This window comes from Scophthalmus maximus, chromosome 8 (genome assembly GCF_022379125.1).
Source record: "Scophthalmus maximus strain ysfricsl-2021 chromosome 8, ASM2237912v1, whole genome shotgun sequence".
Lineage (NCBI taxonomy): Eukaryota > Metazoa > Chordata > Actinopteri > Pleuronectiformes > Scophthalmidae > Scophthalmus > Scophthalmus maximus.
The window spans coordinates 895001-910000 of NC_061522.1; the positions used below are offsets into that span (position 1 = coordinate 895001).

The window sequence follows — 15000 nt, forward strand, 5'->3', positions numbered from 1 at the left end:
AACAAAACGGCACCAACGCAAATCCTGCGCCGTGGGAAGTGACATTGGCGCACAGACAGATGCATTGAGCAGAAATCCAGCTGGATCCATACATGATCCCTCAACTGAAGGAGAATGTGATTACATCAGAACCCTTGTTTGTGTCAAGTTAAAGGAAATGTTTGACAAATTTGGGAGTATTCACTTTTTATATTTAACCTTTAGCTTAGCTTAGCATAAAGACTAGAAAAGGGTGGAAGGAGCTTGCCTGGTTCTGTCCCCAGGTACGAGGTTAATCCACAAACCCAGCAGCTCTAACGCTCACTCATTAACACGATATATATCCTGTTTTGGGATATCGAATGGCTGACGAACTATTTCTCTGTTGTGAGACTGCTTCCCCGTCCTAATGCTAAGCTAAGCTAAGCAGCTGCTGAAAGTAGCAGCAGACATGAGAAGTGTTGTGAATCTGAACTCTGTTCAACTCTTCCTTTAAAAAGATCAATAAAGGATCAATAATGCTGACGAGGGCTGGGCACCTGAACACCGAGCTCTTTACCTGTCAGGTCTGTGATTCATGAATAATTTCCTGATTTTGGTTTTGCAGAAATATACGTTTAAATTATTCCAGCATTGTATCAGTGGAAGGATCAATACTTTTGAAGCGATGCCCAGCCCTCACAGTGACAGGAGAATCATTTGTGATTGGTGCCGTTTTGTTTGGTCACAGAGGTAAAATTTTAAACTTGTTACTACAAGAATATTTTTTGGCCCCGAATCTGGACTGGCAGGTAGTGCTCACTCCCAAGTTGAGTACCACGCCCAACGAGCTCCATGAGTCAAATCTTTATGTCGAGGTATTTGGTTCTGAGTTTGGGTCCATGTCAGAGACAGTCTTCTCAGATTGGAGCTGTGGAGGAGCTCGTTGTGGACCAATCAGCCCGGGAGTGAGCTCTGCCTGAGAAGACAAATTCAGGGTTAAAAAAAGGTCCCACATCGAGGTTTGTTTATATTTGGTTGGTTTGGTTATTTTATTGCTGCATTGGCAAGTTCATCAAATCCTGGAGCAGCAGATCAGTCGGACCGACGACAACGAACACTGGATCTGGATTCACAGTGGTTGAAACACGAACATCAGCAGAGTCGAACGGAGCTCCACTCCCGCGGTCGCTCTGTCGTCACGCGTCGGCCTCCTCGCACAGCGTATCTGCAGTGGACGGTTCTCGCCGTCCGTCGGATTCGTGGGGGGAGGGGGGAAATTTTACGATCAAAGTGATGCAATGTCGGTCCCCAAACCATGCGGTTCTGCATGCAATGCCACGGGCCGTCATCAGTGCATGCAGAGCTCAGGCGGACTGCGAGGTGTCGTGGAGAGCGTCCGCGTCTGTTTCCAGTCAGACCAGCTCTGACGAGAGGACTGGACGGACTGGGAGGGAGAGGAGGAGGCGTCGCTGCACCAGCGATACAGCATCAGCATCAGCATCATCATCATCATCACCATCGTCGTCGTCGCGGCGGCTGAGAGCGACTGTGACACTGGAGATGCAGTGAAACCTGCTGCAGGCCTCAAGACGCCGCTGAGCCGCCAGTCACTGCAGAGGGGCGGGGCCACAGAGATTCCCAGAATACACTGCGACAGTATTACACAACAGCGTATCTAATGTAAGAGAGTAACTGGTCCGATCACAACGGCTATAATACTGTAAAATAAAAGCACAGTATGATGTCATACATAGAGCAGTGCAGTAAGAAAAGATTGGAACCACTACATGAGTACTCTTATTTTTATTTTGAGGAATTAAGTCCAATGCTGCGTTCACACCAAACGCGAGGAGATTACATACGAAGTCAACGCAAAGACACCAATAGACGCGAAATTGATGTCAACTCACACAAATTAAAACGCTAAGACGCGTCATTCGTGTGACGCGAAGTCATGAAAGCCAATTAGCGCCGAGATCATCAGACGTGAACGTGGACGTCAGTGACATCCGAGGATATTCTTGGGTTGTGTTTACTTTCCGATGATCAAACTCACGTGAGTAACACAACTCGTTTGGTTTGAACGCAGCGTTGTTTCCTTTAACTATAAAAACCCTGGTGTGTATTATAGTGTGTGTTGTGGTTGTACACAATAAGAGTGAGAACATCATCCTCCAATGTTATGGTGCAGTGAAGTGTGGAATGGTGTTGCATCATGTTAGTTTATATAGTAGTAGATATATATAATAAAGTAGAGTATAGTAATAAAGGCGGCACTGAGGTGTTCGGCGACTGAGAGAAACTCTGTGGTCCCGCAGCAGAATGTTCTGGTGCGTTCAAGCGTCTCAGCAGCTGATCAGAGCGAAACATCCTCACTCTCTTTCTTCCTTCCAACCACAGTCTGCTCTTCCTCTCCTCCTCCTCCTCTTCTTCACCTACAGATCTACCAATCTGCTCACTAGCAGGGAGGAGGGGGAGGGGGTGGGGCAGTGGGGGGTGGGGGGGTGCTGTGCTCTGCCAAGAAGCCGGGCTGCGTCATTCCAGTTTCTGATCTAATGGACGTCAGTCCGAGCTCACCATAGTTCTGAGCTTCCGGAAAACCTGACGGCTTACAACAAATCCTGAGCGCGACAAAACCCTTCCTGTTCGTGTGTTAGCCTACAAGCCAAAACAGAGGGCACAATAAGGCTCAAACAGTGACATCACAGGTGAGGTGAGGTGAGGGAGGGGGGCGGAGCGTAGAGGGGCGACACCTTCAGATCCGCAGACAGTAAATTTACTCGTGTAACCTGAACAGATGTGGATTCATATACATTTTCCATGTGATGCCAAGTTCACCAAACACGCGGAGGGACAATGCTAACGAGAACGAGCCAACGCTAACGAGAACAATGCAACAAGAATGACGCAACGCTAACTAGAACGAGGCAACGCTAACTAGAACGAGGCAACGCTAACGAGAACGAGGCACCGCTAACGAGAACAATGCAACAAGAATGACGCAACGCTAACGAGAACGAGGCAACGCTAACGAGAACGAGGCAACGCTAACGAGAACAATGCAACAAGAATGACGCAACGCTAACTAGAACGAAGCAAAGCTAACTAGAACGAGGCAACGCTAACGAGAACGAGGCACCGCTAACGAGAACAATGCAACAAGAATGACGCAACGCTAACGAGAACGAGGCAACGCTAACGAGAACAATGCAACAAGAATGACGCAACGCTAACTAGAACGAGGCAACGCTAACGAGAACGAGGCAACGCTAACGAGAACGAGGCAACGCTAACAAGAACGAGGCAACGCTAACGAGAACGAGGCAACGCTAACAAGAACGAGGCAACGAGAACGAGGCAACGCTAACGACAACGAGGCAACGAGAATGAGGCAACGCTAACGAGAACGAGGCAACGAGAACGAGGCAAAGCTAACAAGAACGAGGCAACGAGAACGAGGCAACGCTAACGAGAACGATTTTCGCCGTTTCCCTCCAGACGCATGAAAACATCTGTATGGAAACACAGCGACCGGAGTTTGGAGACTTTGATCTTTTTGAAACGTGATGGTGATTTATTTGGCATCAGATGAGAAAAGGAAACTGTTCCGTGTTTGTTCTCTGAACGTCGATGCTGCGAATAAATTCATACGACGACCAGTCAAGATGAGGAAAGAAATACAAGGAAGTTACATGTTAAAATGTAAAATCGAGTCGAACTCTGAAGTCATGTTATTATATTATAATGTCGTGTTATTGCCTATTTCTCACTCAGATAATAGATTGTTTTGTCTAATATCAGAAAGTTTAAGTGTTTAAAATTAACAAATACAGATTCCTAAGGTCATGAATAAAGAAAAAATGTGTTAAAAACATAAACATAAAATGATCAGAAAAATACAAAATAAGCTACCTACTAACTTTTTTAATATCTTATTTATTTGAATATGTAGCTTGTCATGTTTTGCTGCCAGTATCTCATATTCAAGAGTTCAATTTTTTTTTTAATTCACAATTATTACAAAAAAGACATTTTGTTGTTAGATGGTTTCTACTTTGGGAATATAGATTGATTTGATTGAATATAGTTTTTTTCACTTGAATGTTTATGAACTGCTTGTTCGTGACTCATTTCATTAATATACTTTGGATATGAATTGATACATTTTGACACAAGAGTTCTTCCGTACGCCGACTGTTCGTTGTGATATTGTTGCTCTATTGTTTTTGTAACAATCACAGAATTTAAAAAAATCAAATTAAATAATAAATGTTGAACATAAACGAACAAGAGGCAGAGCGTGTGGTTCAGTGACGCACTTCCGCTCTGGTCCAGGGTTGCTCCCCCCGCCCCTCCCTCCCCACCTGCCTCTCCTCTCCGCATCACTCATATTGAATCTGAATCTCTCCTCTGCAGTGCACAGTCATGGGTCCTCTGTGCGCCTGCGCAACATCACATCCTGCTGGATCAATAAATCTGGCCCGGACTGACCCGAGTTATGATTGACAGTACAGATCATTAGACAGTGACACGGTCCGGACCGGATCCGTCCCGGGTCTCAATGTTCCGATCAGCCTCAATTCACTCTTCATTCCGTTAACGCATCACTGCAGCGCGCACACGCACACACACACACACGCACACGCACGCACACACACACACACACACACACACACACAGCCTGATCCCCTGTAGTCCGGGCCGGACCTGGACCCGGATCAGGCCTACCTGGCGCACCGTCCGCTCCTTTTCCGCCTTTTGGGAATCTTCATCTGGGATTATATTTCGGCACAAAACGTCCTGGTCCAGAAAACCCACCGTTCCTCTGAGGGGGGGCCGTGGCTCGGGCCTCAGACTCCCACAGGATGAACCAGTCCCCCGGTCTCAGACCGGACCGGCCGCCCGGTGCAGCGCAGACCCGCTGCAGGACCACGGGGTCCAGACAAAGACCAGATCGGATTCTCCTAATTCCCACGAGTCCTGGAGCAGTAAAACCGCCGCTGCCCGGGTCCGGGTCCGGGTCCGGGTCCGGGTCCTCCTCCGGTTCTCCGCGGCTGCAGCTGTGGAGGAGGAGGAGGAGGATGCGGACTCGTGGTACCCTCCTCCTGCTGGACCGGATCCAGGAGTCCGACCGGCAGAAGACGCGGATCCAGAGGCCGGGCTGAGGGCGACGCGGACCCCGGGCTCGGCGCTGGAGAGGCGGTGTGAGGGAGTCAGGTTCTCCGGCTCCAGCCCGTTTGTCCGCACTGCAGCTCTGCAGCTCCACCAGCGTCAAGACGCCGTCACACAGCCACAACATCCGGCCACGGTTTTCAAAATAAAACTCCCTCATCGCCTCAACGCAAACACAGATTGGAGCTTTTGTTCCCTTCGTCTAAAAAATAAACTATTGTTAAATATTATTTCATATCATCGCTGGGCACATTCTTCATTTGTTTATAATAGATTAACTTGTATGATATTTATTTGATAATGTTCTCATTCGCGAACTTAATTAATATGACAGACATTGAGTTTATAGAAAACATACAGTGAATTACTGTTGGTTTCAGCCCTTATAGAGTGAACATGTTAAAGTTATGAGTCTGTATTATACGGCAGAAAAACTAAAATGGATCAGTATCATGTTATAACGTGAAAAGTTTATTGTTAAAATAATAAATTTTTCACGTTATAACAATAAACTTTCACAAGTTACATAATTTTTTCGTTAAAACCTGAAACGTTCACGTTATTTTGATTAAAAGATTCAAACACAAGCACAGAACTTTAAAGCCACAGGGTGTAATATTCAGAAGAACTTATTCACAGAAATTGAATATACTGTATTGTCCATAACTCTGTGTTCATATAAGAGTTAAATATAGTTCCATGAGGTGGACCGACCTCCGTGTGAGTCTCCATGTTTCTACGTCGTGTTGAATACGTTGTTGAACTAAACGTCCAGAACACGTTGCGTTCACGTTGAATTTTCAGACGCTGATGGAAACAGGAAGTGGAATCGGCGGTGCGCCGTCATAAATTGTCCCCTGTCGGTCGCTCAGTTGGTTGTGGTTTGCAACTTTACCACCAGATGCCATGAAGTTTTCATGAAGTGTCAACGTTTTACGTTTCAATGTAAAAGTTTTCACGAAAAAACGTGTGTCATTTTTATAATTGTCTGGCGCCATCAGGTGGTAAAGTGTCAAAATGAAACCAACTGAGCGACCAACAGGAGACACTTCATGGTGGCGCACCGCTGATTCCATTTCCGGTTTCCAGCGTCTGAAAACTGTGAACACATAGTTATGGACAATATATTAAACTTCTGTGGATAAGTTATTCTAAATTGTACACACTGGAGTTTTAAAGCAAAACTTCCAACATTTGTTTTCCTCTCAAATCTGATGATTCTTCAAAAAAAAAAGGGTCTTAGATCAATGAAATAAAAAAATAATAATGGGCAGATTAATCAGTGATGAATGATAATCCATAGCTGCTCAGAGCAACGAGACAAACAAGCAGGAAGTGAAGAAATTGATCAGTTGCCTAGTTTCCACCTCAGGTTTCAGATTTCACTCCTGCAGACACGACTCGGGGCTGAAAACGGCTCAGGACGGTTTTTCCAAAAATCATTGTCTTAAAAAAAAATGCCAAAAAAAGAAGAAATATTCAATGAAAATATTGAGCCAGTGAGCGTCCAGTGTGTCAACATCTGGACTCTTGTGTATTTATAACTGATACTGAATTTGATTTACTCAATATAGAAATATAATATTTTCTCATGGGAATTTTTTTACATTTTTATAAAGGTAAAATATGATATTTTATTTGGATTAATAAAAGAAAACGTGAATCATAAATTAACTACCAGCGTGTTTCAACAACTGCTGGATGTTTGATGATTTTTATTTCTTTAAATGTCATCCCCCAATTTACTTTTATTTTTGTATTAATTGTTTAATTTTTGTATTAATCCGAAAACACGGACCGGACGCTGCTGGTTGTAGTTATTGTGTCTCACTTGACGGTGACTCCTTCATTGACGAGCCGCCGGCGCTGGGCTGTCCCACCCTCCGAGCAGCACCTGAACGCCTCCTCCTCCTCCTGCTCGGGCAGCGTCGGGCCTGTTGTTCCTGTTGTGGTTCCACTGTGGTTCTACTGTGGTTCTACTGTGGTTCTACTGTGGTTTCACTGTGGTTCTACACGTTGTCAGACGCGAGGATTCTCATTTGTGAATAAAACACAATGAGATTGACTCTGTACTCGACACACACACACACACACACCTCGACTCTTCAGCGTCGCGTCGTTTCTCTGCAGCTGTTGTTTGTTTGTTTGTTTGGTTTGTTTCTCACCTGAACGTTGTTGTTGTTGTTGTTGTTGTTGTTGTTTTCCGTCCGGACGACAGAGAACCGAGCGGGATCGGGATCCACTCCCTCCGCTCCATCTCCATCATCTCCACAGCATCAGCATCAGCATCAGCACCACACACACACACACACACACACACACACACACACACACACACACACACACACACACACACACACACACACGAGCTGCAGCTCCACACCGCCCCCTGCTGATACGGAGTCTGTTCTGCTCACAGTCAAATCAGTATAAAAAGTAAAAAAATATTGATTATATATAAACATGATTCATATTTTGATTTCCTTCTTTTTTCTGGTCTTTCACTTCTTTTTTGATGAAAAACCTACCCTTCCACTATTCATTTTTCATGTAATTCTCTATATTTTTTCTGTAATTCGTATATTTGTTTTTGTGAATATTGTATACTCTATTTTTTAGAGTGTGTTGTGTGAAACTTGCTGCTGTAACACCAGCATTTTCCAGCTTGGGATAAATAAAGTACCTATCTATTTTTATTAATAAATCATTTTTTATATCTCCAATGATAAATAAAACCATCAGAGTTCTGCTCCTGAAGCTGCGGATGCTCGTCGTCGTCCGGGACGATACGTCCGTGACATGGTGACGCTGTCACTCAGAGACAGAAACAAACACCAACAGGAAGTTCAAGTGTAAATCGTCTTTATGAGAAAAATACAAATTTCTTTTTTGCGTCTCTCCAGAGAAGCTACAAGACAGTAATATAAAAAATATAACGACTGAACATCCGGATCTGGTTCCCGTTCATTTTACATTTGAACATTATCGTTTCTACGCCGAGCCGAACGACGGGTTGGCAAAGTTCCCGTCGGTCGGAGCGTCGGGGTCGGAGCCCTCGGCGAAGTCCTCGGAGTCGAGATCGGCCTCGAACATCCGCTGCAACAAGGCGTCCACCGTCCGATATCCTGACACACACACACACACACACACACAGGTCAGTGACATCACCAATACCCATAATCAATACTGTGATTGACAGGAACATGAAATATGTTTCAAAATAAAAGCCTCTACTGTTACAGTAGTCTCATTCATTAAATCGTCTCTCCTCTCGTTCACCGTCGCCTCCTTCAGCTCTCAGGGTCTATTACTTTTTAATTTTATTTAATTTTTTATATATATATTAATTTTTTTAAATCTATTAAAAGTTATATTGGAATCACAGTTGGTTCACATAGTGCAGCACTCACGTATACAACATTTTATGTTTGAAAATAAATAAATAAACCAAATAATAAAAAATATATGTATTTATATAGAACGGAATCAAAATAAATAATGAATGAATAAGTAATTGAATACACGGGAGTAAATACATCACAAAAAATTAATTCAGAAAAAGGAACAAAAAACCAACAGATTAACCCACAACAAGTTTGGTGGTAATATTGTAGAGCACTACGAAAAAAATATATTCATTAATAATAGTAAAAAATGATATTTCTCTTACTTTTTGAAGCAATTTTAAACATCAGGGTCGGTTTGTTCGCCGTCTGCGATTGGCCGGTTCCCAGGTCATTGTCGACGGTTTCCATGGCGTCCACCAGGTTTTCCTGCAGCTTCTCCCTGGAAGAACAAAACGACATCACCACACACACAATTCATCATTTGACTGTAAAAGAAACCATAACAACAAAATCTATAATCTAAACCAAGTAAACTCGTGGTCGTGTTTCCTTCCAGACGAAACCTGGGGCAAAAAAAAAAAGCATCAAATCCCAAAGTGGATCACAAAAACAAAAAGTGATTTTAAATCTGAACATTAAACGTTAAATTTGTTAACCATCATTTTTTTCCATATTTCTAACTGTTTCAAACCCGTGGTTCCCGTCCCGACGAGGGGACACGGATGATTAACTGGATATAAGTTTTAAAAAGTTAACATTTAGATTTTCCTCCAGTCTTCTTGTGAATTATTGGATCTTTTTATTATCATTTTTTAATGATTCTAATGAAATAAGATAAGAAAACAAGAGGGCTCATAAGCATAGAAGAAAAAAGCGACTTTAAAAAATGTATTTCACATGTTGGACCATAAATATTATTCAGCCTCTAAACGAGTGAAGAAATTTAAAAGGCCCGAAGCGGTGATGTGTTTTTTTATTCGGATCATCTCCATGATTTTCCAAATTTGCCGTTAATTTTTTTGTTTTTGCTTTTGTTTTATGGTCGTTAATATTCCATAATACTGTTAAAAAAAAAAAAATAGATTTGAGACTCAAGTCTCATTATACGTTTCTGAAACACTAATCTGTCGCTGTGTTTTAATAAATGCGTGAAAAAAAACAACCCATAACCAGGGCCCAGATTGTGTCTGTGGTTGTCATGGAGACGTACCGCTCCACGGCCAGCTCCAGCTCCTCGATCTTCTTCTCCAGAGACGTCTGCAGGTCGCTCTTATCCACCGAGTACTCCACGAAGAACGCCTCGAGGACGAACGCCACGAAGATGCTGGAAGACAAAAGAGCCGCGAGCGAGACGTGACGACGGGGGCGTCACGCGTCACGCGTCGCGTCGGGTTTGTAGCCGCAGGGTTGTTTATTTTTGTCTTACTTGATGATGACGATGACGACCAGGACGTGGAAGATGACGAAGAAGATCCTGGCTGACATGTGAGTGACGGTGGCGAAGCCGCTGCTGAGCAGTGGAGTCACGTTAAGGAATCACAGAGAGAAATCGGAATCATCCTGAAACAAAGAATTTCATCATGTTATTTGACACTTCTACTCCTCTGTACTGTACGTGCTACTGTACATCCACAGAATTTCCCCGTGTGGGGCGTTCAGGCGAAGGATATCGTGCCACTGGTTGACCACGGTGAGCTCCACCAGCAGGATGAAGGAGGAGACCACGTTGTTGAAGTTGTTCTTGCAGTAGTTGAGGTGTGCGAAGGCCGTTCCCTGCAGCAGCGGGTTTCCGCAGAACGCCTTCGCCGGGTCGCCGGGGTCCCGGTAAAACGTCACCTTGTGTTTGAACAGCTCCATCCCGACCATGGCAAAGACGTAGTACACCACCTGTGGAGAGGTTCGGCATCAGCACCGCGACGCTGACTCTCTGTTACTGGTCCCGACAGAAACACCTCAACAACTTCCAGTGGAGTTGACATTCATGTTCCTCTCACGATGAACTGGAAGAACTCATGATCATACGACTTTTCACAAACACCTCGAAAAACCTCCACTTTCCTCTGATTTCATTGCGAAGTCGCTAATATTAGCAACCGAACATGCTAAACTAAGATGGTGAACATGGTAAACATCACACTTAGGAAACATCAGGATGTTAGCATTATTTTTGTGACCACGTTAGCATGGTAATGTTAGCATTTAGCTTAAACTAGCACTGTACCCAAGAACAGCGTCACAGAGCTGCTAGCATGGCTGTAGATTATTGTTGACACATCAATATTTGTGAGCATTATTACTGAAATTATTACTATTAGTTCACTATAAATTCAAAAATAGTGCTACTGTCAATAGAGAGATAAATGAAAATGTCCTTTGCAGCGGTATTGATGATATGCTAATGCTAATTCTGTTGGTGTTTGTCGGCTGGTGGATTCCTGGTTGCAGCGGATCATGTTGCCTCAGTCTGTATGATTCTAATGAGCAAGTTACGCTAATCTAAGATGGTGATGCATTGCAAACATTATGTTAGCCTGTCACTTGTTAGCATTAGCTCAAAGTAGCCGCTAGCATGGCTATAGAGCGAGCAGCCTGACTTCCTGAAGCTTCCTGGGGGAAATCAAAAACACTCGTGGATGCTTCACAACTCACAACGATGAGCTGTCCAAACGTGAGGATCGCCGGTCCGATCCTGATCAAGGTGTTGATGATTGTACGAAACCTGTTACAGAGACAAATGTCCTCATCATTCGTAAAGACACACGAAGAGCCATGAAAAACAACTGACTACAACCAGGACGAGCACTCTGTAAAAACATGAATAACTGGCCACATGGTGGTGCGATCACAAGGAATTTTAACTAAGTGAAGCATTCCACCAGTGGCCAGCGGTCTGCGCACTTTCATCTCTGTACTGCTTATGGTTTATGATCTAATGAGCTCATATGGCTAATGCTTCTTGACATTTTAGAAGGAGAACCATGTCTCTAGTCACAGAAATGTTTAAACAAATCTTTGTTTGTTATTTTACCATAGTGCCCCTAGTGGTGGAGGTACACGACCCTCAGTCTTATTCATGGTGTCAGTAAAGGTACAGTCGGGCCACATTTGGTTGCAAGTGACGACACATGATATCTCAAACAGAAAATGTTGCTCTTCACTGCAGGTTAACCATATTTTTGATGGCATAAACAAATAAATGAATAAAAGTGCCTTTAATTTCAGACCTTTCGATGCTGTCCACCACCCGGATCAGTCGGAGGACTCGCAGGATGAACACAATGTCCAGGATCTGCCGACTGGTGTAACCTCCCGCTGTCAACAGGACAGGACAAATTATTTAGGAAGACGGATACGTCAGTAGGAAGATAAATGAGTTTCTTCAAAACAAAATGTTTCAAAGTTTACAGTGTCCAGTGGGTGGCGCTATGACTATGACTGAATATTGTAGACGTCTTCAGTCACAGACTCTTATTAAAGTCTGGGGCAAATCTGACCACGCTCACTCAAAACACAACTTCCTGTTTCATGGCAAAACATTAAAAAAAAATGTATTCAATGAAAACACAATCTTCAAACCACTTTCCATCGCAGACGTCTCTGGACTGTTCAACCAATGTTGAACTTAATAAACAGCCATTAACCATATAATGGTTCAAAAGGGCCAACTTCCTGTTGAGCATGATACATGCGCCTACAACTGTTTGTGCATCTGTGTGAAAGACGTTACAGAGCAGGAATTTCAGGTGTGAATTTTTTTAACATGACTGACGCAAGTGTCAAGTTTTGTGAGTTTTCGTGCACATTTAGTCACAAAAATGTGATTCCTTAGGAAGAAAAATTAAAGCAAAAAATATCTGTATTTCTTGCGTTCCAACTGGTTCCTGGCACCAGTCGAGCACTCACATGACTTCATGGCCGAGTTGACGATCGTGGCGATGAGAGCAGAGATAACAATGATGGTGTCAAACCTGCAAACAGGAAAAATGATTTCAAGTTGAAATTCATTTAAATTTACGTCTCTTAAAGCCCCAGTGTGTAATTTTCATAATTTTCTGGCGGCATCTGGTGGTAAAGTGTCAAACTGCAACCAACTGAGCGACCGACAGGGGACACTTGGAGACGTAGAAACATGGAGACTCACACGGAGGTCGGTCCACCTCATGGAACTAGATTTAACTCTCATATGAACACAGAGTTATGGACAATATACTAGATTTCTGTGAATAAGTTCTTCTGATATAAGTTCTTTAAAGCCACACACTGTGGCTTTAAAGTTCTGTTCTGTGCTTGTGTTTGAATCTTTTAACAAAAAAATGATGTAACTTGTGATGGTTTATTGTTATAACGTGAAAACGTTATTATTTTAACAATAAACTTTTCACGTTATAACATGATACTTATTCATTTTAGTTTTTCTGCCGTATAATACAGACTCATAACTTTATAATGTTCACTCTATAAGGGCTGAAACCAACAGTAATTCACTGTATATTTTCTATAAACTGAATGTCTGTCATATTAATTATGTTCGCGAATGAGAACATTATCAAATAAATATCATACAATTTAATCTATTATAAACAAATTAAGAATGTGCCCAGTGATGATATGAAATAATATTTAACAATAGTTTATTTTTTAGACGAAGGGAACAAAAGCTCCAATCTGTGTTTGCGTTGAGGCGATGAGGGAGTTTTATTTTGAAAGCGGTGGTCGGATGTTGTGGCTGTGTGACGGCGTCTTGACACTGGTGGAGCTGTATATATATATATATATATATATATATGAACACATAGTTATGGACAATATATTCAACTTCTGTGAATAAGTTCTTCTAAATATTACACAGCACTGGTGGTGAAGACCACGGTGACCTCACCAGTTCCAGAAGCTGTGTCTGGAGAAGAACGCTCTGGGCTCGAACACGTAGAGCTTCAGCAGGATCTCCAGCAGGTAGAGAGCCAGAAAAACCCACTCCGAGTTGGCGATCATTGGGTTCTCCTCGTCCAGGCCGATGAAGACGGCGTTCACCAGGATGATGAGGTCGTACACGATCACAAAGGCCCTGTGAGACACACACACTGCGTCTGTAACCTCCTCCCTGTTGTTTCTGAGGTCACACTCATCTGGTCAACGTCTGACCCCCGACCCCGAGCTCACCGGTGTTGGACCATTCGGCAGAGCAGGCGGCTGGGGGCCGACTGGTAGAGGGCGGGGCACAGGCGGTGAAGTGGGTGCGGTCTCGACTTGAGCGTGATCACCTCGATGTTCAGGAGGTCGGCCAGCTGGACGAACGCCACTTTACCTGTCCATGAAACATGAAACAAGTTATTTATTTGTGTATTATTTTGTTTCAGTTGAGACTAATTATTCAGTTTGACCCACCGATGAACCCCTGGTTCTTGTCGTCAGAGACGCTCCACAGCAGCTCTCTGTGGGCGTTGCTGATGTCGGACCGGACCAGTCGGACCACCTGGTTCCAGTTGGCCTGGGTCACCACCTGCCCGCCCGCCTCCTCCCTCCGCTCCTGCAGGACGGCGAATGCTCGCACCATCTTGTGCCGCTTGGCCCTCACCAGCTGCCGTACCTCCTCCTATTGGTCGAGGACATGTCAGAGTCATTCAACGAACAAAACAAATGAAGGCAAACAATGTTACGAATCCCAGTTCTGTTCGTGGATCCACGATACGCCAGAAACTCTGACGAAGACGTGTGGAATGTGGACCTATCAGAATAATAAGAGAGTCTCTCTCTACAGAACTTCTAGAACGTGAGCCTTGACTACGCTATCAAACGGCAACAATGTATCGTAAGATGAACAGTGGTCCCCGTGACTGGCTCCCGGTTAGCTACCACAGCTAACTTAGCTTTAAAAGCTAATAATGTAGATAAACCTTGCGATCTCCAGGACTGTCTTCGCTAACTTAGCCTATAAAGCTAATAATGTATCGGTAATAACCGTGGACCCCATCAACAGCACTGGCTTAGCTACCATGGCTAACTTAGCTTGTAATGCTAATAAACCTTGGTCCTAATCTCCAGGTCGGACTTAGCTCCCTAAGCTAACTTAGCCTGTAAAGCTAATAATGTGTTCTATACCACGGCCACCAGCACTGACTTCGCTAACTTAGCTTGTCACATACTGATGGTTAGCTTGACCTAGCTACAACCAAAGAGGGCTATCAGATGTTTTTGCGATGGAGAAACGTACCAGCTGGTGTCTGGGCCTGTTTCGCCTCTTGGAGCGGGACTGACTCCATGTCGGACAGACAAGACGGTCGTACCTTCAGGTATTTTTTGTAGTTGTTGTAGACGACGGCCAAGAAGACGGACATGAAGATGTAGGTGTTGACGAGGATGTACACGATGAAGAAGATGGCGAAGAAGGAGCTGGAGTTGTACGCCGGCATCCTGCTGACGAGAAGCAGAGAACACAATGAGCAGGTCGCACGTACAAACAGCTCGTCTCCTTCGTCCTGGTTCGCTGAGCAGGAAGAGGAGGAGAGAGAGCGGTAGCCAT

General features: G+C 43.9%; 2 protein-coding genes across 4 annotated transcripts in view; both read right to left on the minus strand.

The window, feature by feature from the left end:
• Nucleotides 1-7424, minus strand: part of ttbk1a (tau tubulin kinase 1a) — a 40655-nt gene extending 33231 nt beyond the window's left edge. The window contains exon 1 of one of the 3 annotated variants that reach the window (XM_035636384.2): nucleotides 7299-7424. The gene's annotated coding sequence lies outside the window, so the exon portion shown is untranslated. Of the gene's footprint in view, nucleotides 1-4689; nucleotides 5202-7298 lie in introns of those variants that run through there. The other 2 variants (XM_035636383.2, XM_035636385.2) reach the window with 2 other exon arrangements.
• Nucleotides 7425-7978: 554 nt separating this feature from the next.
• tpcn3 (two pore segment channel 3) overlaps nucleotides 7979-15000 on the minus strand; it is a 14206-nt gene continuing 7184 nt past the window's right edge. Inside the window, exons 8-19 of the mRNA XM_035636392.2 lie at nucleotides 14765-14891; nucleotides 13866-14073; nucleotides 13641-13785; nucleotides 13360-13545; nucleotides 12384-12448; nucleotides 11705-11792; nucleotides 11130-11199; nucleotides 10151-10367; nucleotides 9907-9997; nucleotides 9691-9804; nucleotides 8804-8919; nucleotides 7979-8258 (exon numbers count right to left, since the gene is read on the minus strand). Of these exons, the coding sequence (XP_035492285.1) occupies nucleotides 8125-8258; nucleotides 8804-8919; nucleotides 9691-9804; nucleotides 9907-9997; nucleotides 10151-10367; nucleotides 11130-11199; nucleotides 11705-11792; nucleotides 12384-12448; nucleotides 13360-13545; nucleotides 13641-13785; nucleotides 13866-14073; nucleotides 14765-14891 (1561 nt within the window). The 3' untranslated portion in view covers nucleotides 7979-8124. The remainder of the gene's footprint in view (nucleotides 8259-8803; nucleotides 8920-9690; nucleotides 9805-9906; nucleotides 9998-10150; nucleotides 10368-11129; nucleotides 11200-11704; nucleotides 11793-12383; nucleotides 12449-13359; nucleotides 13546-13640; nucleotides 13786-13865; nucleotides 14074-14764; nucleotides 14892-15000) is intronic.